At 50.0% G+C, this 25,471-nt stretch overlaps 15 protein-coding genes across 15 annotated transcripts; 8 read left to right on the plus strand and 7 right to left on the minus strand.

Annotated features, from left to right (window-relative positions):
- Window positions 1-10: 10 nt before the first annotated feature.
- Window positions 11-1,300, minus strand: AGOS_ABL156C (SUR7/PalI family protein; the record flags this gene model as incomplete). The annotated part of the gene is made up of 1 exon (NM_208144.2): window positions 11-1,300. The coding sequence occupies one exon, from the start codon at window positions 1,298-1,300 to the stop codon at window positions 11-13; it is 1,290 nt and encodes a 429-aa protein (NP_982791.2).
- Window positions 1,301-1,732: 432 nt separating this feature from the next.
- CDC13 (telomere-binding protein CDC13) lies at window positions 1,733-4,333 on the minus strand (the record flags this gene model as incomplete). Its single annotated transcript, NM_208145.1, has 1 exon — window positions 1,733-4,333. The coding sequence occupies one exon, from the start codon at window positions 4,331-4,333 to the stop codon at window positions 1,733-1,735; it is 2,601 nt and encodes an 866-aa protein (NP_982792.1).
- Window positions 4,334-4,391: 58 nt separating this feature from the next.
- On the plus strand, window positions 4,392-6,015 carry AGOS_ABL154W (uncharacterized protein; the record flags this gene model as incomplete). Its single annotated transcript, NM_208146.1, has 2 exons — window positions 4,392-4,461; window positions 4,514-6,015. 2 exons carry the CDS (start codon window positions 4,392-4,394, stop codon window positions 6,013-6,015), a joined length of 1,572 nt encoding a protein of 523 aa, NP_982793.1.
- Window positions 6,016-6,251: 236 nt separating this feature from the next.
- Window positions 6,252-9,317, plus strand: CHS1 (chitin synthase I; the record flags this gene model as incomplete). The annotated part of the gene is made up of 1 exon (NM_208147.2): window positions 6,252-9,317. The coding sequence occupies one exon, from the start codon at window positions 6,252-6,254 to the stop codon at window positions 9,315-9,317; it is 3,066 nt and encodes a 1,021-aa protein (NP_982794.2).
- Window positions 9,318-9,478: 161 nt separating this feature from the next.
- Window positions 9,479-10,002, plus strand: DTD1 (D-tyrosyl-tRNA(Tyr) deacylase; the record flags this gene model as incomplete). Its single annotated transcript, NM_208148.2, has 2 exons — window positions 9,479-9,543; window positions 9,615-10,002. The coding sequence occupies 2 exons, from the start codon at window positions 9,479-9,481 to the stop codon at window positions 10,000-10,002; spliced, it is 453 nt and encodes a 150-aa protein (NP_982795.2).
- A 220-nt stretch (window positions 10,003-10,222) lies between these two features.
- On the plus strand, window positions 10,223-11,296 carry DUG3 (glutamine amidotransferase subunit DUG3; the record flags this gene model as incomplete). The annotated part of the gene is made up of 1 exon (NM_208149.1): window positions 10,223-11,296. The coding sequence occupies one exon, from the start codon at window positions 10,223-10,225 to the stop codon at window positions 11,294-11,296; it is 1,074 nt and encodes a 357-aa protein (NP_982796.1).
- Window positions 11,297-12,183: 887 nt separating this feature from the next.
- SRP1 (karyopherin alpha) lies at window positions 12,184-13,815 on the plus strand (the record flags this gene model as incomplete). Its single annotated transcript, NM_208150.1, has 1 exon — window positions 12,184-13,815. The coding sequence occupies one exon, from the start codon at window positions 12,184-12,186 to the stop codon at window positions 13,813-13,815; it is 1,632 nt and encodes a 543-aa protein (NP_982797.1).
- Window positions 13,816-14,099: 284 nt separating this feature from the next.
- Window positions 14,100-15,092, plus strand: KAR1 (Kar1p; the record flags this gene model as incomplete). Its single annotated transcript, NM_208151.1, has 1 exon — window positions 14,100-15,092. The coding sequence occupies one exon, from the start codon at window positions 14,100-14,102 to the stop codon at window positions 15,090-15,092; it is 993 nt and encodes a 330-aa protein (NP_982798.1).
- A 90-nt stretch (window positions 15,093-15,182) lies between these two features.
- TIM22 (translocation channel protein TIM22) lies at window positions 15,183-15,788 on the minus strand (the record flags this gene model as incomplete). Its single annotated transcript, NM_208152.1, has 1 exon — window positions 15,183-15,788. One exon carries the CDS (start codon window positions 15,786-15,788, stop codon window positions 15,183-15,185), a length of 606 nt encoding a protein of 201 aa, NP_982799.1.
- Window positions 15,789-15,967: 179 nt separating this feature from the next.
- Window positions 15,968-17,191, plus strand: SWT21 (Swt21p; the record flags this gene model as incomplete). Its single annotated transcript, NM_208153.1, has 1 exon — window positions 15,968-17,191. The coding sequence occupies one exon, from the start codon at window positions 15,968-15,970 to the stop codon at window positions 17,189-17,191; it is 1,224 nt and encodes a 407-aa protein (NP_982800.1).
- RRI1 (COP9 signalosome catalytic subunit RRI1) lies at window positions 17,186-18,448 on the minus strand (the record flags this gene model as incomplete). Its single annotated transcript, NM_208154.1, has 1 exon — window positions 17,186-18,448. One exon carries the CDS (start codon window positions 18,446-18,448, stop codon window positions 17,186-17,188), a length of 1,263 nt encoding a protein of 420 aa, NP_982801.1.
- Window positions 18,449-18,712: 264 nt separating this feature from the next.
- On the plus strand, window positions 18,713-20,962 carry UBP10 (ubiquitin-specific protease UBP10; the record flags this gene model as incomplete). Its single annotated transcript, NM_208155.1, has 1 exon — window positions 18,713-20,962. One exon carries the CDS (start codon window positions 18,713-18,715, stop codon window positions 20,960-20,962), a length of 2,250 nt encoding a protein of 749 aa, NP_982802.1.
- Window positions 20,963-21,195: 233 nt separating this feature from the next.
- Window positions 21,196-21,645, minus strand: MRPL19 (mitochondrial 54S ribosomal protein uL11m; the record flags this gene model as incomplete). The annotated part of the gene is made up of 1 exon (NM_208156.1): window positions 21,196-21,645. One exon carries the CDS (start codon window positions 21,643-21,645, stop codon window positions 21,196-21,198), a length of 450 nt encoding a protein of 149 aa, NP_982803.1.
- Window positions 21,646-22,088: 443 nt separating this feature from the next.
- NPR1 (serine/threonine protein kinase NPR1) lies at window positions 22,089-24,302 on the minus strand (the record flags this gene model as incomplete). Its single annotated transcript, NM_208157.3, has 1 exon — window positions 22,089-24,302. One exon carries the CDS (start codon window positions 24,300-24,302, stop codon window positions 22,089-22,091), a length of 2,214 nt encoding a protein of 737 aa, NP_982804.3.
- Window positions 24,303-24,748: 446 nt separating this feature from the next.
- Window positions 24,749-25,372, minus strand: NOP6 (Nop6p; the record flags this gene model as incomplete). The annotated part of the gene is made up of 1 exon (NM_208158.1): window positions 24,749-25,372. The coding sequence occupies one exon, from the start codon at window positions 25,370-25,372 to the stop codon at window positions 24,749-24,751; it is 624 nt and encodes a 207-aa protein (NP_982805.1).
- Between the last annotated feature and the right edge of the window lie 99 nt (window positions 25,373-25,471).

Raw genomic sequence — 25,471 nt, forward strand, 5'->3', positions numbered from 1 at the left:
TGGTGCCCGCTTAGACAGCCTGGGCAGCGGCCTGCGCGGCCATGCCTAGGCCCCTTGGGTGGGCTAGGTCGTCATGGGCTGTGGTGCCGGAGGCGGCGTCCTTGGCCGTCTGGTACTCGGTGGGGTCGACAATTCTGCCTGAGTTTCTGCTGACACCCTGTTTGGAGGGTTTATTCTGTCTCTCGACGGCCTCTGGGAAGGCGTCGCGCGTGGCGGACTCCGAGTAGACGTATACCTTTGGTGCCTTGGCGCTTGGGTCCTTGTAGACCTTGTATGGCTCGGATGTCGTGTACGAGGTGGTCTGAGGAGCGCTTGGGGCCTGGTATGTGTCGTAGGCGGCCTGCTTGGAGACTGGCGCGTGAGGCTCGGAGTGACCGTAGTTGGAAGCTCCGTAGGCACCCGCAGCGCCTGCCACGGCGGCACCAGCGGCAGCGGTCTTCGAACCGACGCCGTAGTTAGTCGCGTTGTTGTACTGATGTCCATGGCCGGTCATGACCTCGCCGTCGTAGGCGGCGCCCCTGGCTGGTCTGCCATCTTCTCTAAAGTAGTTCTTGCGGGATGGGACCACGGTCGCGCCACTGTGGATCGCAGTGCTGTTGTCAAAGGACTTGTCAGAAGCCGGGTCGTAGTAGTTGTCATTCTTGTTGCGGTTTCTGAAGGACATCACAGCTCTGCTAGCGGCCAAGAAGGTCGACCACACACAGTTGAGGAATAGTAGGAAGACAGCCGTCCAGATAAAGGCGAAGTTGCGAGGACCCAACTTGGCGTAACGGTTCCTGCTGTGGAAAGCGTTGCGAGCCTTAACGTAGCAAGCAGTGTATAAGCACGCGGCTAGAGTCACGAAGAACAATGCCAACCACAATGCAGGGGTCGACACATAAGCTGCCTTCTCGGTAAAGATGGAAACGATGTATGGGAGGATCGCCAAAACCATGAAGAACAAACCAATCACCAACATAGCCCAACCAACTCTCGACAAGTAGAAATAGGTAGCCCGCTTGCTGATAAAGTTTTCAGGCATCTCCGAAGAGTCACCCCAGTGGTCCCGTGGCGCGAAGCCCATGACCTTGTTGTTGGAACACACACCGGTGTGGTCATCACCGTACTCACACCAGTTGTAGTTGTACCATCTCGTGTTGGGTGGGGCCTGGTTGAAGTTGCTGGTGTTAGCTTCTAGCCAGTAGAAGTTCTTCAAGACGCCCGTGTGCTTCGCACCGGACAAAATCGTGAAAAAGCCCAACAGGCATGAGCCTAATAATAGTAGAAACGACAGCGATGTAATCACTCCTTTAAACATCATTTTGGAAGCCTAAAGTGTTTTGAGTCGACAGAGTAAGAGTAATAGTGAGGTTGGGGCCTCAATTGCAATCCGACTTTATGTATGAGGTATACATAACCCGCCCGATTTAGCTCGGGAGTAATATTTTGCTTTTAACTTTGCCCTACCCCTGATATTTTTGCTGTTTGGGTAGGAAGAGCACTGTTCTCCACTTCCCTGTACGCTATGATTGCTCGACTTAGCCGTTGGATTACGTAAAAGGCTCAGAACCCGAAATTTCTGGCATTTTTCATGTTTGCGCTTTCCTTCAAAGAACGTCGGACAGCCAAAAATATCCTAAACAGGAATTCTTGCTGATGACTAGCGAAGACGGGCTAGGGGTGCGAACCCCATGAATTTCGTAAGACGAATTAAGTTCACCATGGCGTTGGCTTCTGGGAGCCGACTGGGGCATCAATTGTTACATGTGTGCTGCTCTAACTTCACTAGATTATCTGATAACTGCAATTGTGAGTTCAGTTCTTCTATAGAGCATTCTACCGGGCACCATACCCGTGCAGTCTTTGAAGGAGAAATCTGCACTTCGCCTGGAAGCAAATAGAACTTAAACGCTCGGAGGTTCAGGGCCTGTAAAACATCTGTGGAAGCCTCATCCGCCCCACAAAAGTAGCTGACGTTGGCCTCCCCAAGGATTTGAAGTCGGAGAAAGCCACGTACAGAGACTTCTTCTTGCAATTTAGCGTCGTTTGTTATGTAAATCGTAGCTTTGGAACTATCCACCACAGTGGATAGAATCTTTCCCTTGAGCAGGTACAGAACCCCCTCGCTAGACAGGGGGTTAGATTGCAGCTCTGCGATTGAGGAGAAAACTTTTATGCTGTGTGACGCAACATCACTATTGGCAGCAGGAATGCGCGCACAGACGCATTCTGCTGGCAATGTTAGCGTATGGGCTAGTAGCGAGGGCACCGGAAGACGAGAATTTCTTTCCCCTAGGGAATTAATAGGAAAGCATACTTTATAGCGCTTGTAGTTGTGGAAAAAACATTTGTTTTCTATGCGCTGAAAAGCGCGATTGTAAAAAGCCTCCAGTAGACGCTCTTCATCTCCGGTGAACCTTGTGTCCCCCGTAATCAGCACTGCTTCACGTATAATGCCATTTATACGTTGCTGGTAGCTTTTAACATCAAGCTTTAGTCGAAATACCATGCCGAAGTTAGTTAGGTTTGTGTCGCGGCCATTATGGCAATCAACCAACCTCCGATTATAATGCCTGAGGGTATATGCATCAAGGTTATGGATATATTCTGGGTAAGATTTCACGTAGATGCATTCTGTCGCTTTTAGACGATTACAATAATCGTTTAGGTATGGGTCCAGCTTGCAAGAGATCAATAAGTTTTCCGTGAAGTCTGTAAATGAGAAATGATGCACCTTAGAACCAGGATCAACCCTTGCACATATCAACATCGCAAATATTGTTGCGGACGAGGTTGTTGCACTGAGCTGATCAATAGATAACGCATTACCTCTTTCAGGTAGCGGATTAGGCATTTTAATTGAAGTAAATTGAGTTAAAGTTTCTGCATTCACTTGCAGCGCCTTCAACTCCCAGCAAAAGCTATACGTACTGTCGCTGAAAAATAGTTTAGCCTTTGTTATAGATAGCCTTACCTCCAATTTATCTAGGCGACTGTTCAAGAGGATCAGGGCCTCCTTTCTGTCCATATTATGATCTATGTCGTATTGCTGGAGCACGTAATCTATGTCAGATGAGTATATCTCAATACAGTTCTTGGCGGGATCCTGGACTTCGCATGTATCAGCAGTAGTTAATGGAAAGTATAGTATGAACGAGCTGCCACGTGGAACACATTCTTCATAGACATTCGGGTACAGTCCAGCAATGAAGCCGGTCGTAGATACAAGTTTCCCTTCCTCGCTGTTTTCTAACGTGTCGATAGTTAAAGCCGTCTCAACGACACCAGCGGTCGTCGATGTACGCTTACGCTTCCCGGTGGCATCATCTGGGACAAGTGGGAGAGTGGGGCGCTTATTTGTTCCGTCACAAGGAGCACTATGTGTGCTGAGCGGTGAATGGGGCATCTGTTTTCTTTTCGAAGAGTTTGTTAGCTGCATAATCCTTGAGATAGGCTGCATGCTCAACACAGGCCTCTCGTCTCGTGTATATGATCGGCCGTGTTCTGTGCTCGGCAGTTCCACGGATGGTGAGTCAGCCTTTGGTTCGGTCACGACACCCTGTGGATACCCCGAAGAAACCGCAGCCGTTTCTTCTAAAGGATTCGGAAGAGAGAATCCAGTATGGAGTTGTTCCGCAGAGTTGAAATATGGATCATCCTGCTGCGAGTTGAAGTCATCTTGCGATTCCTTCATGCATAGGAGTTGGTTAGCACCAAACATAGGATTCATTCTCAAGTCCACCTGCGTTAACCGTTCTGTCCTATACTTTAAGTAGTCGATGAACTGTCTTGTAGAGTGAGCCAGGTTATTAAAATTAAACCTGTGGGAACTATCCCGGTCTAGTCGGATGAGATTATCGGTAATCTTATTCACGACACCCCAGTCCTCGTTCGATAGACGCTGGCTACCCGCAGCCTCATTCCGCAACTCCTTATCGATATCTATTCCAAGGATCTCGTCCAGGAGAATGCTACCATTTTTATCGTTCGTAATGAACTTGCCTCTACATCGAGCAAAGCATAGGTGTTTAATGTGGATATCCGCTAGATCGAACCCAGACTCATCGCCGACTTTCTCTGTATCTAGCCCAAAACCATGCATTAGCAGCTTCAAGACAATCGCCACAAGCTGCGATTGTTCCCATGTCCTGCAAGGAAGCTTTACGACATATGGGATTCGGTCATCGCGGCCATGTTCAAAGTTTTGCAGCATTAGCACGCAGCTAGTGGATGGGGTGAACACGATCCTAGTAAGGACCGCGACGAACTCAACCTTCTGTGCTACAATATCATCACTGGAGAAAAACCTCAGAAGTTCCGCGGGCCTGGATATGTACTGGTACTCCCCCTGCATGTGTACTTTCTCATAGAAGGAGGCGGCTGTCACGTTCCCTTCAGCGTTAATTTTTCAAATGAAGATTAACACTATGACATTTCGACATCTCAGTGCCCCATGCAAGATGACCACGCCAACAGGAAGACGTATGTGGTTATGCTAATAGAGAGACTAGGCATGATATTAACCTTGATGCAGGTGTGAAGTTTAACAAGGCTAAAAAGGTGGAGCAGCAGTGTTGTGAAATACAAGAGGAGTTTTATGAACGCGCTATCCAGCTGGAAGAACAGGCGGAGCGCTGGGTGCTTTCGGATGTTGTAAAATCTTTGCGATTCTACTCTCAAGCCTACATAGCGTATGAGCAGGGCCTCTGTGCCCGAGATGCAACTGATAATGGCACATACAATATCTTGTACAACCAGTCGCGGATGCTTCTGAAGGTCTTCTGCGAGTATCGAGCCGCGGACGACTACATTGACCTTTTGAGATACGTAAACATGGATACGGTCCCAGAAGCTAGTAATGTCCTTCTTCCACTCCCAGCTATCGTCGCAAAATTCGAGTCCGCCGTGGCACGGTTCCCCGAGAAGTGCGGCTGGGACCTGTATTTCAACCTGCTGACATGTTTCCTGCTCTACCTTGAAGCTGTGGACAACGTGGCGGAGTTTGAGGCATCCTATGCCAGGTTTGAGGCGACGGCTTATGTGTTATTGCAGCACATGCAACGTGAAATAGAGTCACTAGAGCGTCGCCCATCAGAAGAAGCGCTGTCGCCGCCCGCGGACCAGCCCATGGAGGTCTCGACGGGAAGCCTCGCCACGGAGGTCGTCGAAATGATGGATAGCGCGTCTCCACAGGACCTTTTGGACTCACTGGTCCTGATATATAGGGTTGTGCAGTTTGCACTTGAGGCGGCTCTCGACGGAACTCGTTTCGGTTCGCCCGACCCCGCTTTTCGCGACCGCCTGGTTCTCTGCGCTTCCCGTTTGCGCAGCAATGTGGAGAACGCGTACAACTTCGCCTGTGGACTGGCCGGCGCAGACACGCAGGAGCTACGCCTCGGCCGCCACGCGCTTGAATGCCTTGACGCGCTGCTCTCCGGCGACCTGGCCCGCTTCGAGACGCTCCTGCAGTCCGCGGCTCCCACAGATATCGACGCGCAGCTTCACAATGTGGATCTGCTCGAGACCGCGACTACCTCCGTACAAGATATGGACACCCTCTGGAAACTCTGTGGCGTACTAGACAGAACGCTGCGCACGTGCCAGGACCTACTCACCACAGAGCGCTCCCGCATGATATCTACTCAAAGCGATTTGCATCTTCTAAGCCGCACTGTCTTTCGCCTGTGCGACGTTCTAACCCGTCGCGCAGATAACGAGGTGCATCGGCTCTTCATCCAGAAACAAGGTGCGGCAGAAACACAAACCCTACGCATACTGTACAAGAATGCTCGAACACTACTTGCAAACTCCGTTGCCTATGCACAGAAGTCCTGCGGATTCCGCGAGTATGTCACAGATAAACTCAAGCGCAACTATGTCTACCACCAGGCACAGCGAAGGCTGCTTTTTTTCGATGGGCACGGCGGCGAATCCACAGAAGCCCATACAGCCGTGCAAGAGGTGATGCAGCAACATACATACTATTGCGTATTGCCGTCAGCCGAGCTCCAGGCCATGGCAGACACGTCGGGCTAAGATCGCTTTCGCTCGAGTTTTACATGCCTGACGCAGATATTTACCGCTACTCCTCCGCACAAGGGGCACAGAGTGCCGCAGGCCGTAATAGGTAGAATCTTGGCCGTGTGTTACAGTCAAGCGGGCATTGCGTGGAAGTTAAGTATAAAGTATATATTTTGGATTGCTTCAAAGCAGAATGTCCAGCTGTGCTGCTGTTTCGCGTCGGTACTAGTTCTACAGAGCGTATAGCGGACATGGAGCACGGTTTCGCGGGTAACTTCAGCAATTTCCAAAGAGGGTCCCCGCGCAGGCCGTACACAGCTGCCAGCGGCGGCGGCGAGGAAGAACAAGTCCAGCAGGGGCTGGAAGCGAGCCGTGGCGGTGAAACTGCACAACTTCATCGGGATGGTACCGCTTACCCGCCTGTGTTCAGCGTGCCGCCGCAGGCAGCTAGGCTCGGCGGCTATGGCGTAGGCAACGGACTAAGATCACAGCCTGCGATTGGCATTCCACAGGCAACGTCAAGAAACGACGTACTTGGCGCGCATGGCGCGCAAGTGTACAGTAACGTAGTGCCGTATAACGACGATGAGTTCTACGAAGACGTCGGCCGTGTCAGTTATGTCCACGATAACAGTGCCAATCAGAACCACTATTACGAGCACAAAGAGACGGTACCAATGCTGGAGGAAAAGAGCGCACCATATACACTGAGTGTAGTAGAGGACAGCCAGCAGTCTACTGGACTGCAGCTGACTGATACTGAAAGGCAGGAAGGCTACATTGACCAGCGCGGGGATGAATATCAGATTATTTCGTACTTGGATAGTCAGGGTGACACTGTGAATCCGTATGGAAGCGGGCACATAATGTCAGCACGCACCGATGTGGACCCAATGTACCGATCCGCAGATACACCGGAAGCTTATTTTTCCACGAGCGGCAGTGATCTCTCGCGTAGCGGCCTAATCGGCAGTACTCCGGTTCCGAAGGGTTCTGGCGACTGCAGCGATCTCAGCTCAGAACGGCTTCTGAGTGGTTTACCGCAGTCGAAACAGCCTAAAAATCGCATTGTATTACGAAAGTTCAAGCTATATCGAGGAAACTTTATCTTTGATTGTCCAGTCAGTGAACAGCTAGTGTCGCAGTACGCACGTGGCATGAGAGAAGATTACCTCACGAACGAATACAAATTCATGCGATATCAGGCTGTCACCTGTGAGCCAGCTGAGTTTCAGCTAAAGAACTTTACCGTGAGACAATTAAAATACGCTGTACCGCGTAGGACAGAAATCATGATCGTGATAACGATGTACAACGAAAACGACATATTATTGGCACGGACATTAAAAGGCGTCATGGACAACATAAAATATTTCACTCGACGGAAGCGTTCTGATATTTGGGGCCCCGATGCCTGGAAACGGATATGTGTCTGTGTTGTTTCGGATGGGCGTGAGGCGATCAACCCGCGATCATTGGCATTAATGAGTGCGTTAGGATGCTACCAGGACGGCTTCGCCAAGGACGAGATTAATGGCAAGAAAGTCGTGGCCCACGTATACGAGCACACTACCAAAATAAATATCACTAAAGTGTCTCGGTCAAAGGTGCACTTAGCATGCGGCGATAATACGGTACCTGTTCAATTATTATTCTGTTTAAAGGAAAAGAACCAGAAAAAGATCAATTCTCATCGCTGGGCCTTTGAAGCATTGGCTCCGGTTGTGCAGCCAGAGATTGTAACATTATTGGATGCCGGGACACTACCAGGTAAAGACTCCATATATCAGCTCTGGAAGGAGTTTCTTGACCCGAACATTGGCGGAGCATGTGGAGAGATAAGGACAGATTTAGGACCGGGGTATTCTAAGCTCTTAAATCCGCTTGTAGCATCACAGAATTTTGAATACAAAATGTCGAATATATTGGACAAGACGACCGAATCAAATTTCGGTTTTATTAGCGTCTTGCCAGGAGCCTTTTCAGCGTACCGCTATGCTGCTCTCGAGGGAGAGCCATTGCGGAAATACTTTATGGGTGAGAACTTAAACAGTACTGTATTCCTCTCGAACATGTACTTAGCAGAGGACAGAATCCTATGTTTTGAAATAGTTATAAAGAAGAATGCCCGATGGTTATTAAGGTACAGCAGAGCCTCATATGCTGCAACAGATGTTCCTGATCGCATCCCGGAATTCATATTACAGCGTAGACGTTGGTTGAACGGGTCCTTCTTTGCTGCTCTGTATTCCTTTGTGCATTTCTACAAGATATGGTCCAGCGGACACACTATTTTCCGAAAATTGTTACTAACAGTAGAATTTTTCTATCTTTTTATCACAATGCTAATTGCTTGGTTCTCATTGAGTTCCTTCTTCCTCGTGTTTCGGATCTTGACTTTGTCACTCACTATATCATATCCCGAATACTCAGCGTTTAGATATTTATCCGTAATATTCCTTTGGTTGTACGGTATCACCATTTTGATCACATTTATTCTATCATTGGGTAACAAGCCCAAAGGGACTCCAAAGTTTTATCTTACCACATTTATCTTCTTTGCCATATTGATGATATATATGATGTTTTGCGCATTATACATGTCAGTGAGTACCATAAAAACCATGGTTATCGAAAATAAAGTGTCATTCCAGGCACTTCTTAAGAGTGGTAGTTTCAAGGATATTGTTATTTCTATGTCATCGACTTATTGCCTGTACATTCTGTCGTCAATAGTCTATCTGCACCCGATGCATATGCTGACCTCCTTCATTCAATATGTGTTACTAAGTCCCTCCTACATTAACATCCTCAATATCTATGCTTTTTGCAATGTTCATGACATATCTTGGGGGACAAAAGGCTCGCAGCCCAAGCCTTTGGGCAAACTTGAGTCCAAGGCAGATGGTACAGTGCGCATGGAGATACCAGTCTCCGCAAGGGAAATAGACTACAACTATAACAAGTATCTGGACATACTTCAAAATCCAGAGAGAGGCATGGATGATTCGATCCCCTCATTTGAGGAGCAGAAAACCTCGTATCTAGCCGCCGTGAGGTCGCTAGTCATCATATTCTGGATTATATCTAATTTCGTCATCATAGCGCTCGTTTTAGAGACGGGCGGCATTGGCCAATACCAGTACTTAAAAGCTGCAGATGAGGACGAGCCAGACACTATTGCGATTCTATCCAGTAATGCCACTGTGTACTTCTCTGCGATCCTATGGTTAGTGGCTATTATGGCCGCTATTAGATTCGTCGGATGTTGTATCTACATGATCAAGCGCGTATCTCGTAGATTCAGACGCAATTAATGGATCCTAAAGTATATATTGCGGGACAGTATTTACTCAGGCTGCTACTTCTGTGCTTATCTTAACGTAAAACCGCCGACCCAGTGGCATGCAAATATATAACGGGGTTCAAGATCTTGAACGAAAAAATACAGCATAGGACCTATCAAACCAGACTAGCAATGCGTGTCGTGATACAGAGGGTCAGTCAGGCCTCTGTCGTAGTGGAGAATAAACTAATCTCAAGGTATGTCTCCAGCATAAACACCCACTATCCATAGCCGCTATCTCCCGTTAGATACTAACGAATCGCCACAGCATTAAGACTGGTTATATGCTTCTGGTCGGTATCTCCACAGAGGATACAATAGCAGATATCGAGAAATCGGTCAGAAAGGTCTCAGGTTTGCGCTTATTCCCAGACGACAGTAATGCTCAGTGGAAGAGGAGTATTAAAGACATCGGCGGAGAGGTGCTTTCGATTTCGCAATTTACGCTGATAGCGCGCACGAAGAAGGGCACAAGGCCCGATTTCCACGAGGCTCAGAAGGGGCATTTAGCTCTAGAGATGTATGACCGTTTCTTGGACCTTTTGCGCCAGGAACTTGGAGAGAAGCAAGTTCAAGATGGTGAATTCGGTGCTATGATGAGCTGCTCACTCACGAACGAGGGCCCAGTTACAATCATCTACGATACCAAAGAATGAAATAGCGCAGCATTTGGATAACTCCCCATCGCTACCATATCAGGCGGGTATAGCGCGGCTTCGATTCGTACGAGCTCTTATCACGTGATATATATAGCATCGCCACATTGTTCCGTCCCTCAGCCGAGAGCATAACCCCCTCATCGTATATAAGAGTAGGATACGCGTTCTTTACCATAGCACAGGCCACTGATCCCCCATAATCTTCTCCACTACCACCATGTGCCGCTTTCTGATATTTAAGGGGACCGAGCCCATCCGCTTAGCGCACCTACTGACGAGACCGGCCCATTCCATTATAAATCAGTCTTTCGACAGCCGCCTACGTCTCGATATGCGCCGTCCAATTAATGGAGATGGTTTTGGGGTTGCATACTACCCTAACGACGCCGAGTTAGATGGCTCCGGTCCGTGTCTCTTCAAGGCAACGACGCCAGCATGGAACAACCAGAATTTAGAGTCGCTGGCCGAGAAAACCAAGTCAAACCTCGTGTTCGCTCACGTCAGAGCTTCTACTTACGGTGTACTGTCCGAAACGAACTGCCACCCGTTTACATACCACCAGATCACGTTCATGCACAATGGCGGCATAGCGAACTTCCGCAAGATTAAGCGCCGGCTCCTGCTCCACCTAGAAGAGGAGTTCTTTAACTGCATACAGGGTAGCACTGACTCCGAGTGCTGTTTTGTTCTCTACCTGGATACCCTCTACAAGCTTGGGTACGACCCTTCAAGAGAGCAAGGGGATTTCGGCCACCAGGTGCTGCGCCAGGCTCTCGCTCGGACCATCGAGTACATCAAGGACTGGACAAAAGATGCTGCGGAAGATATTGATGCCACACACGAGCCTTCCCTTCTCAACTTTGCAGTAACAGATGGGGTTTCTGTCGTTGTATCGCGTTACGTGACCTCCAGGACGGACGAGGCTGCGTCCCTACATTTCAGCTGCGGATCCAGCTTTGTTGAATATGCTCCCGGCGAGTACCGCATGCAGCGACTGGACAGGAACCAGGACGTTGTAATGGTTGCCAGCGAGCCATTGACCTTTGAGCGCGGAGACTGGACTACCGTCCCTACAAATAGCATTTTGACTATCAAAAATCAGACTGTTCTACTCCACCCAATTATCGATGAGTACTATCAGAACGATCCCCTTTACGAGCGCAATGCGTCTCTTGCAGAAAGCAAAGGGCTTATTGGATCTGTTCCGCTGGGACAACCTGCGGCCAAGGATGTCCCTCCGCTGGAGCGCGAGGGCCGCACGAGGCCCTGTACTGCCATGCACAGTGCGTGAATACCTGAATTACCCTCCCCTGCATGCAACCTGCGCCAACTCTCGCTTTTAAGGACTTCCTCTACTTCATTTCTCCTCGCTGTGGCTGAATGCGCATGACTCCCCTCTGCGGTAGCACTTCAGGTCGTTTAAATGGTTGCCGGCTCGACCCATGCTGCCATTCGCGGCTGTAGGTATCTCGGACTAGACGCTCGATCAGTCCTCACACAGCTGGCAGTTCGACTTTCCCTCGGGATACCGAGTGGGCTTTCCCGGTCGTTTCGGTTGTTCCCTACGCCGTCCAATGGATCGTAGTGTCTGTTATCGGCTTTCAGCTCCAGTTTCAATTGGAGAAGACTTGCTGGCACCGCGGCAATTTCGACCGAAGCACCGCCTACTTCAACTAGCATTCTGAAGGGGGCATTTCCACTACGTCGCGGTAATACACCGCATTGTGCTTATCAATGTCACCGGCCCTTCAGCACATAGTTTGGCAGCGCAATCGCAGGAATCCCGATCGGCCGCGCATATTTCGCAACTGTGGTCGCCTCGTAGCGATGGCCTTCTATAGACTCTAATGGTTGCACCACTGCGTCATCTGATCACGTGAAAAGTTATACCTTAGACTTAATCTAACTTCTGACACTTGCATTGTTCTATATTTCTTCGCCGCACCATCAAGAGGACTAGGGCGTCACAAACGGGTAAATATATCCGGGTAACTTTGGTGATCTCATACTTAACGAAATAGAATTCAAGGGCGCGTAAAACAACGAAAAAGCAACTCCCTGGAACGCACGTAAAATTTTCTTTTGGAGACCATCACCGGTACTTGCAGCGGGTTAAGCAGTGAGTGAGCGATCGGCAAGAGTCTCAGAGCGTATTGCAGTACTGTTACAAAGTGGACGATGGAAAGTGAATCTTCAGCGACCAATAAGTTTGTTCCCGAGTACAGACGGACGAATTTCAAGAATAAGGGACGGTTTTCGGCCGATGAATTACGGCGGAGGCGGGACAACCAGCAGGTGGAGTTGCGGAAGGCCAAGCGTGATGAAGCGTTAGCCAAAAGGCGGAACTTCTCGGCCACGACAGCAGCGGGGGGAAATGAGTCGGAGGAGGAGGATGGGGAGACGGAGTCGCAAGACCAGCAGTTCTATCAGCAGCTGACGCAGGAGTTGCCGCAGATGCTGCAGCAGATCCAGTCCAACGACTTCCAGGAGCAACTTGCGGCAACGGTGAAGTTCCGGCAGATTCTGTCGCGCGAGCACAGGCCGCCAATCAACCTCGTGATCGACTCCGGGGTGGTGCCGACACTCGTGAGCTTTATGAACGAGAACCAGCCGGAAATGCTGCAGCTCGAAGCCGCGTGGGCGTTGACGAACATTGCGTCCGGAACATCGGAGCAAACACGCTTTGTGGTGGATGCAGGCGCCGTGCCGCTCTTCATCCAACTGCTATACTCGAACTCTGTGGAGGTGAAGGAGCAGGCGATATGGGCACTGGGCAATGTTGCAGGTGATTCGACTTCGTACAGAGACTATGTGCTGGATTGCGGCGCCATGGAGCCAATCCTTTCGTTATTTGAGGTTTCAAAGACGTCACTAATTCGTACGGCAACGTGGACGCTGTCGAACTTATGCAGAGGCAAAAAGCCGCAGCCGGACTGGAACAAGGTTTCCCAGGCCCTACCTACGCTTGCCAAGCTGATCTACTCCATTGATACAGAGACTCTCGTGGATGCGTGCTGGGCTATTTCTTATCTTTCGGACGGGCCGGTCAACGCCATCCAGGCGGTTGTCGACGCCCGTATCCCTAAGCGTCTGGTCGAGCTGTTGACTCACCAGTCCACGCTAGTGCAGACGCCCGCACTGAGAGCCGTCGGCAATATCGTCACAGGCAATGACTTGCAGACACAGATTGTGATCAACTGTGGCGTCCTTCCAGCGTTAAGGAACCTCCTCACCTCCCCCAAGGATTCCATCCGGAAGGAGGCGTGCTGGACCATTTCCAACATCACCGCTGGAAATACAGACCAGATTCAGGCTGTAATTGATGCAAACCTAATTCCTCCTTTGGTCAAGCTCCTCGAGACTGCAGAATACAAAACTAAAAAGGAGGCGTGCTGGGCTATCTCCAACGCCTCCTCCGGTGGTCTGCAGCGCCCAGAGATAATCCGCTACCTTGTGTCTCAGGGCTGCATCAAGCCTTTGTGCGATCTCCTCGAGATTGCGGACAACAAGATCGTTGAGGTCACCCTCGACGCTCTGGAAAACATCCTCAAGATGGGCGAGGCAGAAAAGGAAGCTCGTGGGGCCGCTGTCAACGAAAATGCAGAATTCATCGAAAAGGCAGGAGGCATGGAGAAGATCTTCAATTGCCAATCGAATGCCAATGAGAAGATTTACGAGAAGGCCTACAACATTATCGAGAAGTACTTTGGCGCAGAAGACGACAACATCGACGAAGCTATGGCGCCGCAAGCTGCCGGTAACACCTTTGGCTTTGGTTCCAACATGAACCAGCAATTCAGCTTCAACTAGGCTCCTATTTCATCTCAATAACCGATTTTTACCGTCTTTAACAACCACTGCTTTTCGCTTACATCTACTCTGCTTATTTTTTTAGACACTTAATACTCTCTTCTTCGTCGTTACGCAGTCATCACCAGCATCGCCTGTCTAAGGTACATATGTAACTCATCTTAGATCTCTCACGTACATTTCATTAATCTACGTATACCGTCCGGCCAAATTCAACCGATCGCTTTTTGTGAAGTTTTCATACCGCGCCGCACAAAAACAAGCTGAAGCAGGACCAGGCTGGCATGAGCACATCAAGCGGGAGGCCGCGGGGCCATCAGGAGCCGATGGGGTCAGCATACCTACCGTCAAAGAAGTCGCGCCTAATGAGCGAAAATCGAGTCTCAAAGATTAACCGGTTGTATGAGGATGTGCAGAAACGCAAAAGCAGGCCAGGCGCAGAGCATGCGCATAGAGACTCAGTGGTTTCAAATAGCTCGACAAGCGTACTAACAGTCGAAGGAGGGCTGGAAGACGCGACTATGTTGCAGGGGCTTCTAGATCGAGGACCAAGGGCATACGGGGACCTGACGCTGCGACCGCCGGCTGTTCGCCCACTACGACCTCGCACGCTGTCGCCAGGGCGCCTACGAGAGAGCCTGCAGAGTCCCCTAACGTCGGATGCCGACTCAATGGCCGACGAGGAGGAGGATCTGAAGCTGACACCGAAACTGCGGTCGCGCAGGAGCATCATTCGCATGTCTGCAGAGAGCACTCCGTATCGCTATGCACTCGAGGAGCGAACGCGACCCACGAACAAGAAAAGCACTACCCGCATGCAGCTGCGGTCGCAGCTGGGACAACCACTACCGCTGGGCTACATTGCACACGCAGCGACCCGCCCGCGCGCTGAAGACACCCACCGCGTGGACCTGGAGTCGCGCTTGCGCAATATCATGCAAAAGGACCGCACCTCGTTCGAGAAGCGGTTGCAACAGATACGACAAGGCTATCATGAACTCCCGATTGGAATCCAGGACGACGCGCTCAGTCTCCAGAATAAAACGCGTGAGAGCGAAGCGTCCGAAACAACAATATCGTTCCGTGATAATACCGGCGTCGTTGCGGAAACCGAAGTCCTCCGTTCCGAGCTCAACAGACACGCACAGAAACTTGACGAGGTTCTCACTCTACTCCGATCGACCCCCACAAACTCCCACGCTGAGCTTATCTCGTGGTCTGCATGCGTCATCATCCTACTACTGTGCAACGTATACGTGTATTATTACTTCCCATGAAGAGTGAACCAGCTGTACTCTCGACAAGGACTATCTACATATATCAAAACTTTAATGAAACTAATCTCGGTATGTAATAGTGGATAACCATCATTCGTCAAAGTCATTTTTGGGCGGCCTGCCGTTCTCGCTTCTCATATACAGGTCAATAGCAGTGGAAAATGCCGCAAAGCCTGCACACCCGATGAGCGCCGCAGACGGCCCGCTCTTGTATGCCAAGCCCCCGCCCGTCAAGCAGCCTGCAGCAACGCCGTTGTATAAATCGTTTTTGGCGCGGAGCGACTCGATTGTGCACTCAACCCCGGAGTAGATCATACCAATGTACCCGAAGTTCTTGGCACTCGAATATGCTCTGCGCCCCATATCCGCGAACTGTATTTTGATCTGCTGCTTGAGCGGCAGGTCTGCCATCTGCTGCAGCGTGGGCGCGCCGGGGATTCCTGCCCCAGGTCCCGCGCCAACCGGAGCCGGTGTGTGTAGCGGCGTGTCGTAGGCCATGGATGCCATGAAGAGACCAAAAACACCACCGAGTGCGAAACCTGTTACACCACTGATCGCCGACTTGCCCGGGCACGACGTCATGAACTCCATCATCATTTGTGCGCCCCGCTCACCCTGCTCTTCGGGTGTCATTTCGGCAAAAGGCTTATTCACCGGCGGAGATATGTGCTCCAGACCGAATCCACGGTACACCATTTGGCCTGAACTGCTTCTGTTCTTTGTCGGGTTAGCTCTTCTCTGTGAGCTTTCAGCTATGCGATGCGTGAAAAGTTTGTCAACATCGCATATTGTCTTATACCGACACTAGGTGCTACGGTGATGAGAAAGAGAGATGAGGCAGCCGTTGTCGTCGAGTAGCCAGTGAGACAAGAGTAATGAACATATTGGCGCATACGGGTGATATCTTCCACGGCCGAGGCAAGCTTCACGCGAGTCTAAAGGAGCAGCAGGTGTGGGACGACTTAAGGCGACCTGGGCACGATGTCCCGCAGCTGCCGCGACCGCAAGGATATACGGCAAGCCAACCCATTTACAAAAGACTTCCCGTGGTGTGCCGTGGATTAACGTGGTCCTTTGATGGGTCATCGTTGGTGGCCGTGCATGAGGACTGTGGCATACGACAGTACGCGGTGTGCGAGGAGCAAGGGCCAGTGATGGCCCCTGTTCAAAGGTTTTTTAAGCCCCAGGCCATCATCTCGCACGCAGTGCATCCGCAAAACTCGCTATTCCAGGCGGACTCATCGCTGAACGTCGTAGTTGTGTCTTGCAAGGACATGCCGTATCAATTGTATCCTCTACACAGCAACCCAGACCAACCCGCGCGTGCTCTACAGACGTACAACTCTGCCAGTGAGTCTACTGAGGAGTTTCGTGCCGCGTATGCGATGGACTTTCTTGATGACGCGCACTTTCTTGCGGGATCCACGCGCAATACGGTGTCGCTCTTTGACGCCTCGCGCAGGGAGAGTATATGGGTATCTTCTGCCACGCGGAGGGGCTGTGGTCGGGGGCAACACAAAGCCATTGTTTCGTGCTTTGATGAGGCAAACGAGCGGCGCGACTGTGTTCGATACGCGGGGACGTACAGGTCTGAGCTTCTTAGAATTGACCCGCGAACGTCCAGTATCTCCTCCTGGAAAGCGATACAGGATAAATCCCGTGGTATCTACCAGGTGTTGCAGAGCAATAATGGGCACTACTTCTACATAATGAAGCGCTACTCTAATTCTATAACGGTGTTGGACTCGCGCAAGTCAATGGCCATTGTGAATCAATTCAAGCTGCCCTTCCAGACGCACGCTCAGAAGCTCCGGGGAACTTACAGCACCCGCCATGGGCTTCTGATAGGTGATGAAGCTGGGCGTATACTGCAATGGGCGCCCGAGGTTGTGGAGTTCGGCGGCATAGATAGAAGCGGTAGCGTGCCAAGCTACGGTATCGGCGAAACTGGGATCACACACGTCTGTGCCGAGGGCTCCCGGATCAATATTATAGAGAAAAACCCAGCAGACAGCGATATATTCGCGATTTCCTACTCTCCAGATAAATACGGCGAAGACGTTTCCTGCAATGCGGGGATCCTGCTTATGCGGCTATAGCGTGAACGCATCTCTGTAAAACCTTGCTTTTTGATATTCCAGTAACTTCAAGGTCAGTAATTCATTCTTTATGTCAAAATACTCGGTCTCTGCGGCATTAAGTTGCACACCGGAAGATTCTTGGAATGTCAGATGAGGCTGCTCTTCGTTGCTAGAAATACTCGTGTTATCCATAGCCATATCTGCGGATGGACTGTCATGGTTACGAAGGTTCGCATCTGCAAGGGTGGGCAAGGGGTCTAGCTCTTCATTCGCATTCCCCAATGCGACTTCAGTGCTGCTCCTGCGGGCAATACTGTTGCTAGAGAATGAGCGCAGAGGACGCCGGAATTGCAGATCTTGGTCTGCCTGTTCGCGAAGTGCGTATGGCCCGATCGATTCCGGGACTAGGGCTCTATCTACTGTTTGCAGGCGTTTGACGTTTTTGCACGCCTTCGCTGCTTCCAGCAACTGCGCCAGCATGGCCCTCTCGGTGGCATCAGCAGGCTTAGGTGGCTCGACCGACAGCCTCGAGTCGCACCATCGCCTTTCCTGCGGCACTTCAAAGTACGAAACTTCCAGCTCATAATACCGGGCCGAGTGGTGTCCGTAACGCGAGGCGTTTGAGTGCGAGGACACTGATCTCGTGTCCGCGGTCTCGGGCATCGTCCGGAACGCGCCAATGTCAATGACCCCACTAGCCTTGGAGCGTTTAGGATCAACTACAATCGCCAGATACGGGTCCTGGAAGTTCTGATTGAGCGTCTGAGTCTCCGCATCAATGCCACTCAGCCAGCATCCATATCCCGGATGCGAGTGGTACCAGCCCACTATCGCGAGCCCCTCTGGCACCGCCGTCTCCAGGTACTGCACCGTGTACTCATAGGATTCCATCTGCGCGTTCACCCGCGTTTCGGTGCCCTCCACAGGCAGCCTATACGAATCCACCACAACTATCATCTCATCTTGCACATACCCCAGCAGCATACCGAGCACTTCCATGTCTCCGCCATCAAAGGCATGTCGCAGTATCTTCATACATGCCAGTGCCGACAGCGCCGCCTTCTGGAAGTATGTTGGATCCTGCTTCCACAATTCCTGCTGCACGCGCACCTGGCTGCGCGACGAGGGCACGGTGCTGAGTGGAGAGTCCAACGGCTGTGACCCATCTAAAGCCGGCTGCAAGCGTCCACAGCCCGCAGAACCCTCTCGGTGCAGTAGCAATTTCCGCAGCTGCCCGACAGTATGTCTATGCAGCGCTGCGCTAGGTGTGTCCATCGCTCGCCTGTTGCTCGAACTGTCCCGGCAGTTGGCACCCCTGGTATACGCTGCCTCCACCCCGCATCGGTCCCACCAAATGTAATTCTTAACATGATGACTTAATGATTACGCCGCATGGTCACATGCACATGTTACCCGGCTCAAAAGTGTCGGCTTTTTCGCGACGCGTGGCTCATCGCCAGATTTGAAAATTTTTGTAGTGGAAGAGCAAGAAGCATCACTACGAGGAATAAATAAAGCGGCAGCTGCGGGCGGTGTAAGATGTCAGTTACCAAGGATTCGATCAAGCCACTTGTAGACCGTATAGTTTCTCAGCCACTGCACTTCTCTAAGGCGAAGAACCAAGATCAGGTGATGATTGATCCAAGGTCGTATATTGTGATCGGTGAAAGAAGAAATGGTACGGTTGAGAGCAAGAAGAGCCGCAATGAGAGTGGAGTCAGCGACAGTTCGGGGGCAGGAGAGCCAGGCTTAAGCGGTGTAGCAGCCGAGCGTAAGCCACGGTCGTTTCAGGAAGCGCTACAGCTGTACACGGTGGGCTCGTCTTCAACAAAGCCCAAGAAGCGGCAAATGAAAAACCAGGACATAAGCGACGACGAGTACACAGCGAGCTCGTCGGACGAAGAGGAGGACATTACAACAGCTTCGGCGAAGGCAGGCCAGAGCCTCTCCTCCTCTTCTGACGAATTTTATGAGGCGCACGAACACGCGGCAGGCACTAGCACAGCAGCAGGTGTCGACTGGCAGCCGGCGCTTGCGGGTAGCCCGGACGAAGAAGATATAGGGGAGGACATTGGAGAAGAGGTCGGTGGGGACTCTGTCCATTCGAGCAGGGAGTCCAGTGTAGGAGTGGTCGAGGCAGACCAAGGCTCTTCCTCGGATGAGGAGTACAACCCAGAGGGGGATAATGGTAGCATTGAGGAATCAGATGTGTGCATGGCCGCAGGAGAGCGGCGCAAGATGCCGGAGATGGAGAGCGAAAGTGATGACGAGTACGAGCTTGCCTCGTCTGGCAGTATACAATCAGAGCGCCAGCAGCTCCAGCAGGAGGTGGATGAGCACGCGGCCGAGGAGGCCAAGTCGGTTCTGCCTGCAGATGCCGACAAATTGCATGGAGAACATGATGCACAGGTGTCGTTGCAAAAGCTCACGGTTCCTGAGCTAGAGCTGGCCACGTCTCCCACTCCTCCCACAACGCTCTCTGACACTGGTGAATTTTATCAGTTTAGTGAAAACGATCACGATCGCGGAACTAATGCTCCACATCGTATAAAGAAAAACTGGGGCCCAGCCCTTGCTACTAGCAGGCCGAAGGGCCTGCTGAACCACGGCGTCACATGCTATCAAAATGCTGCGGTCCAGGCTATGCTACACATTCCTGCACTGCAACATTACCTTTTTGATATTGCACAAGGAAAGTACAAAGACGTGATCTCGCCATCTTCTGTCTCCCAAGTTCTGGCGGAAACATCGAAGAGGATGTGGTCTTTAGAAAACGGCAAGTCCAAAGCTTCCTATATTAATCCTAAAAAGCTGATTGGAAGACTAGAAGACATAAACTGTATGATGAGCGTCTGGAACCAAGAAGATTCTCACGAATATTTCATGTCATTGATTTCTAGGCTTCAGGAGGATTCTGTTCCACGTGGACATAAGATGACTGAATCGCTTATTTATGATATTTTTGGAGGGTTATTACAACAACGCGTGAAGTGTAAATCATGTGGCAGCGTCTCTATTACTGAGCAGCCAATATATGATCTTTCTCTACATTTGAAAGGGAAGAAGCTGGCCAAAGGTGATGACTCCACTGTAGATGACAGTATAACTGGTGACGTTAAAAACTCTGCCGCTCCTTCCGGATCTACAGACGGAGCGGAGCTTCCAAAGCGTCGCTATTCCATTGAAAAGTCCATAAGAGACTTTTTTAATCCAGAGTTGATAAAGAAAGTAGATAACAAAGAAGGATATGTTTGTGAAAAGTGTAAGGCGACCACAAATGCCATTAAAAGAAATATGATACTCCGGGCACCAGAAACTTTGCTTGTACACTTGAAGAAGTTCCGCTTTAACGGAACTTCTTCCTCAAAGATGAAGCAGGCCGTATCGTATCCGCTTTTTATGGATCTGACAGAATACTGTGTGGAAGCAGCAAAGTGTCTGCCAGTAAAGTATCAATTAATTAGTGTGGTGGTACATGAAGGACGCTCTCTCTCAAGCGGACACTACATCGCACATTGCAAGCAGCCGGATGGCACTTGGGCTACCTACGACGACGAATATATCAACAAGATAACTGAGCGGAATGTGTTGAAGGAAGTCAATGCTTACTACCTTGTTTACACGAGGCTGACACCGAAGTCAGTTAAGTTGACTGAAAAAATGGATTCCCATGCACATGATTTGAAAAACAGCTCTGCTGCAGCTCGGGCGACTCACACCGCCCAAGACCTTGTTCCATCGCGCAAAAAGAAGTTCAAGAAGAGTAAGAAGAGAAGGCTGAATAAATAAGGCCGCTTTTCAAGTTTTAAGAGACCGTTTAGATCTTTCATTGTTACTTTTTGTTTAATTGCATTGCATTCATTATAAAATAATACTGTACAATAATGTAAACTAGTGCCACATCTGCTCTCTTCTTGACAACTATTTTAAAGTCGAGGATGGTGAAAAGGTACACTGGCAAACGTTGCGCTTCATTATTAGACTATATACAGGTTCAATCGGCTATCTACCAACGAAGCTTATCATGGAACAACTGCAATACCCATGCTCTTCGCGACACCTACAACAGACTTCACGATGTTCTCCATATCTAAATAAGTGTGTCTGCCATCTGCCTTTTTAATCTTAGCAATCTCATAGATATGTTTGAGCGACAGCTCACCTAGGGTGCCCTCAGGTTTCTTTATATTAGGTTTGCCGTGTCCCTTTTCCTGATTTAATGCCCGCAGAAGTAGGTACCCGGTCGGTGGAGACTTCATCTCAAATGTGAATGAGCGATCAGGTTTGATCGTTATGAGAACGGGAATTGGCACACCCGGCGTATAAGATGCGGTACGAGCATTGAACTCTTTGCAGAAGTCCATCGCTTTGATACCTTTGGAACCCAAAGCCGGGCCAACCGGCGGTGACGGCGCGGCCTGGCCTGCACCTACGATCAGCTTAACTAGAATCTCTTTGGCACGTTGGGACATCCTCGATAAGGCCTTCTATCTCTTATTTCTGAACCTGGCCATGAGGAGAACAGAGTAATAATCAGGTGAATTAAAATTTTCTAGCAAATATTATTACCCGGATATGTTGATTATTTTACATAAGCTAACTTTTCAGTTGGCCCTGCGTCTGGTTTACGGTTAATAAGGGTCAACGTGTGCTAGCTAGGTGTCGTAGCGGGGGGTTGGGGAAAGGTCATATCGTGATTGTATGATAACTAAGTATTAAATAAATAGATATGGTATACATAGGGCAGAGGGAAAGGAGCCATCAAGAAAACCAAAGCTTGCCAGCAGAACTGAGTAAAAATGCAAATCAGCAGGTAAGAACATGGTATCTGCTACTACATTATACCCTTAACGGTACATTCATTGAATCAACATTGCTTCAAACTAGCAGTTTTCCGATCGCTGGCAAACAGGGATTATTTGGCGGCCCTTTTCTTCCTTTCAAGACCAGCTATGTGGGCCTCGCTTTGGTCGACCTGAGTATGTGTGTGTGATTTGGCTGATATGGATTTTCCGTTGTCGCCTGCGACGTAGCACATATCTATGGATTTGATCCAACTATCCTCCATAATCTCTTCTATGGACGCCCTACAAGCCGGCGCCAGAGATACCATTCTTCCGATAATTTGATGACTCTCTTCTGGAAGAGAGTGTAACAATCGCTGAGGGCCAATGTTGGGGTTGTTGGGGTCTGCGGGGTTATTTGAGCAGGTTTGCGATCTATCGGAAGAGTCCCCCGCGGGATCGTACGGAGGAGGGTCAGCTGTCCGAGTCACCAGAGCACTCAATGAGTCGCAATCCCTTCCAGAACAGAAAAACTTGAACGAATTATCTTTCAATTTAGGGATTTTCCAAGGGAACTTTTTTAGTATCATGCATGCGTATATGATTGCTGCTGACCAGATATCCACTGGCCGGGGGTCATATTTGCTGAAGATACAGACCTCTGGTGCGAGATATGGATCGCTGCCTACAATTCCGCTGGCCTCCACTAAAGTGCCTGAATGTGGGTAGGTGAAAACAACCGCGGCACCGAAGTCAATGATTTTGACAATACCCTGGCTATTGAGAACGCAGTTATCCAGTTTCAAATCACGGTGCGCTAGACCAAGGGAATGGAGATAGCCTATCCCGATCAGTATCTGTTTAAAGCAGCAACATATCTCTTCGTAAGACATTCTGTTGCTCATGACAATGGCAAAAAGATCATAATCACAGTATTCCATGACTTGTAGAATTCTGTTATTCTCGTATACTATTTCAATTGTTGCTATGATGTTAGAATGGCGCAGGGTCGATCCGATACAGTATTCAGATGTTATCTTCTTGATATAATCACGTTTTGTTTCATTCTCATGTTTTGGGCGGAACTCTTTAACAGCGAAAACAACGTTATCCTTCAATCTCCTGACCAACTTCACTGAGCCACCTGCTCCTGCGCCAAGTTTCTCTCCAGTCCTGGAATATCGCTTCGAGAATGGGATGGTTTGTGTGCCGATACTTGCATTGTATAATAAGGTATCACCACCTGATTGGCTCCCGTATGAGCAGGAAGTTATCGAAGACGAATGGGTTGAGCTTTGTGACGAAAGAGAGCCTGCTGAAGCCGGAGGAGTACCAGGTGATGTACTCAATTGCCCGGAGGAGCTACTCCGCTTGAAAAATCTCTTCAAATCAGCAAAGGATGAATGGCGTGACCGATAGTTGTGCTGACCCATGTTGCTGTCATATAACGGCGATGGAGACTCAATAAAGGGGTCATTTAATGAGCCAAAGTTCTGTCGAGAAGCAGAATAGATGGACCCTCGCCTCATGTGTATTGGTTTGGGGATAGATTTGCCGTAAGCAGTAGTTTCTTTGTTTGCGATGCTGGCCGCAAGTATGGTGGGATTGCAATTTGTCACCGGAGGATCCTTAGCGGCCTTTGTGAACAGATTGCTCAGCTGAGACGAAATAGAACTCGATTGCGGTATAGCATGTCCGGGATTTGCATCTGTCGAACATTTCTGTAGCTTTTGTCGAGAAATCATGAAGCGTGGTTCCACGGAGTCAACCTTAGGGGAGGAGATGATATTGCTGTCAATAACGGAAACATTCCTTGGGAGTGGGTTACCATACTTTTCTACCCAGGATGAGGGCATGTTCATGGCGCCATTGGTACCAGTTCGCTCACCTCCACTATTTGAATTTGGGACGGAGTACGGTATGCTTGAGGATAGGGATGGAAGGTTTCGCCCGCTTGCACTCGAACCAGTGGCACGAGAGCCTTTGAAGACTCCGCTAACACAATCACCCATTGGTACCAAGCTCTGGCGCTCCCTACCGCAGAAAGCGCCACCATTCCCGTAACTGATAGTACTTCCCACACTCGATTCTAGGAATGCTTTGGAAAAGCGCCCACCATCCTTCGACCCAAGCGGCGTTGTGTCGCTGTCAGTGTCCGAATCCACCTGCGTGATGGTCGTCGTGCTCGAGGAGACATGTGTTAGTGGCGGTTTTTGGACGCCAAGTACCGTGATCTGCCGGTCTCGTACGCTCTGTGCAGCCCCTGCAGCGTCCACTTCCTCAAAATTCCGCACGGCCGTCGATTCTCTCCGTCTCTCCTGCAATAATTTAGTGAGCGATGACATTTCTCCTGATGATCAGGGCTATGCTTTGCTTCTAGACCGCTAACTTGCCTTGTTGCACTGCCCTGAGACGTGAGAATGACTCGAATGCCAATTTCACTCTACTTTCACAATTAATAAGTAATCCTTACGCACTCACAAACGTCAGTCCTCACGGCCAGGGAAGAAAGGCTACCCAAAATAAGCTGTATAGTTCCCAAACCTGTGCCTTCGCAACCTAAAAGATGTATACGTGAAGGCTTTATTCGTACTATGGCTGGCCAAGGCCTTATATATGGTGATGTCATTGATAACGACCATATTTCGTCACGTGATGAGTTATATGTTACATAATCTCAGACGCTGAAAGCAAGGGCAGCGTACTCTGGACGAGCGGCGGGGCCTCTTAGCCTTGCGATGGAGGGCTAGAGCAAGTCTGTATGGCAACATGGCAAATACACAGGAGGTTGCTACTGGAGCAACTTAGCTCTATCTGGATGAACTCCCTGGACCACACGTGACTCGTCTTCTGCAGAGGTCTTCTTAGCACGACTGTCCTGGATCAGCGCCTTCATACGAGTAGCACGCTCTTCGCTGAGCTTGTCATTCTTCTGCCGGAGCTTTTCGAGGCGTTGCTGGCTGTTACCGCCGCCGCCTACCGTGAGTTCAACGTTGATCTTCTTGCCCTTGAGTTGCGTGCCGTGCTGCAACAGCGCGATATCCATACGCCGCTGAATTGTAGAGGGGTCCTTTTTGCCATCAAACTCAAGGAATGCAATGTTCTTGTCAGGGCGCAGACGGATTACATCCGGACTGCTGGTTTTGAAGTGGGCCTGCAGCTCCGACTCTGTTATGCCTTTTGGCAACGAGCCGACGAAAACCAGAAATCTGTTACCGTTCGAATCAACCTTACCCTTGCCGCCTTTCCCACGCCGTGTCTTGCGCTTCTTCACTGCTGGCTCTGCATGGCCCGTTTCTGGTTCTTTCGGTTCCGACTGCAAAGGACGCTTCTTCTCCTCGGTCTTCTCATCTTTCGACTTCCTGAAGTTCTGAGCTTTAAGCTGCTTTTTTGTAAGCTTCTGATCCTCTGCCATCTGTTTTCTGGTGTTTGCTGAGCCGTTTGCTATGGCCTGCTCATCTATAGCTCGCTCATCGCTTTAGCTCATTCCCACAGCAGGCCGAAAATTTTTAGC

Source organism: Eremothecium gossypii, chromosome II (assembly GCF_000091025.4).
Source record: "Eremothecium gossypii ATCC 10895 chromosome II, complete sequence".
In the NCBI taxonomy this organism is placed as follows: Eukaryota; Fungi; Ascomycota; class Saccharomycetes; order Saccharomycetales; family Saccharomycetaceae; genus Eremothecium; species Eremothecium gossypii.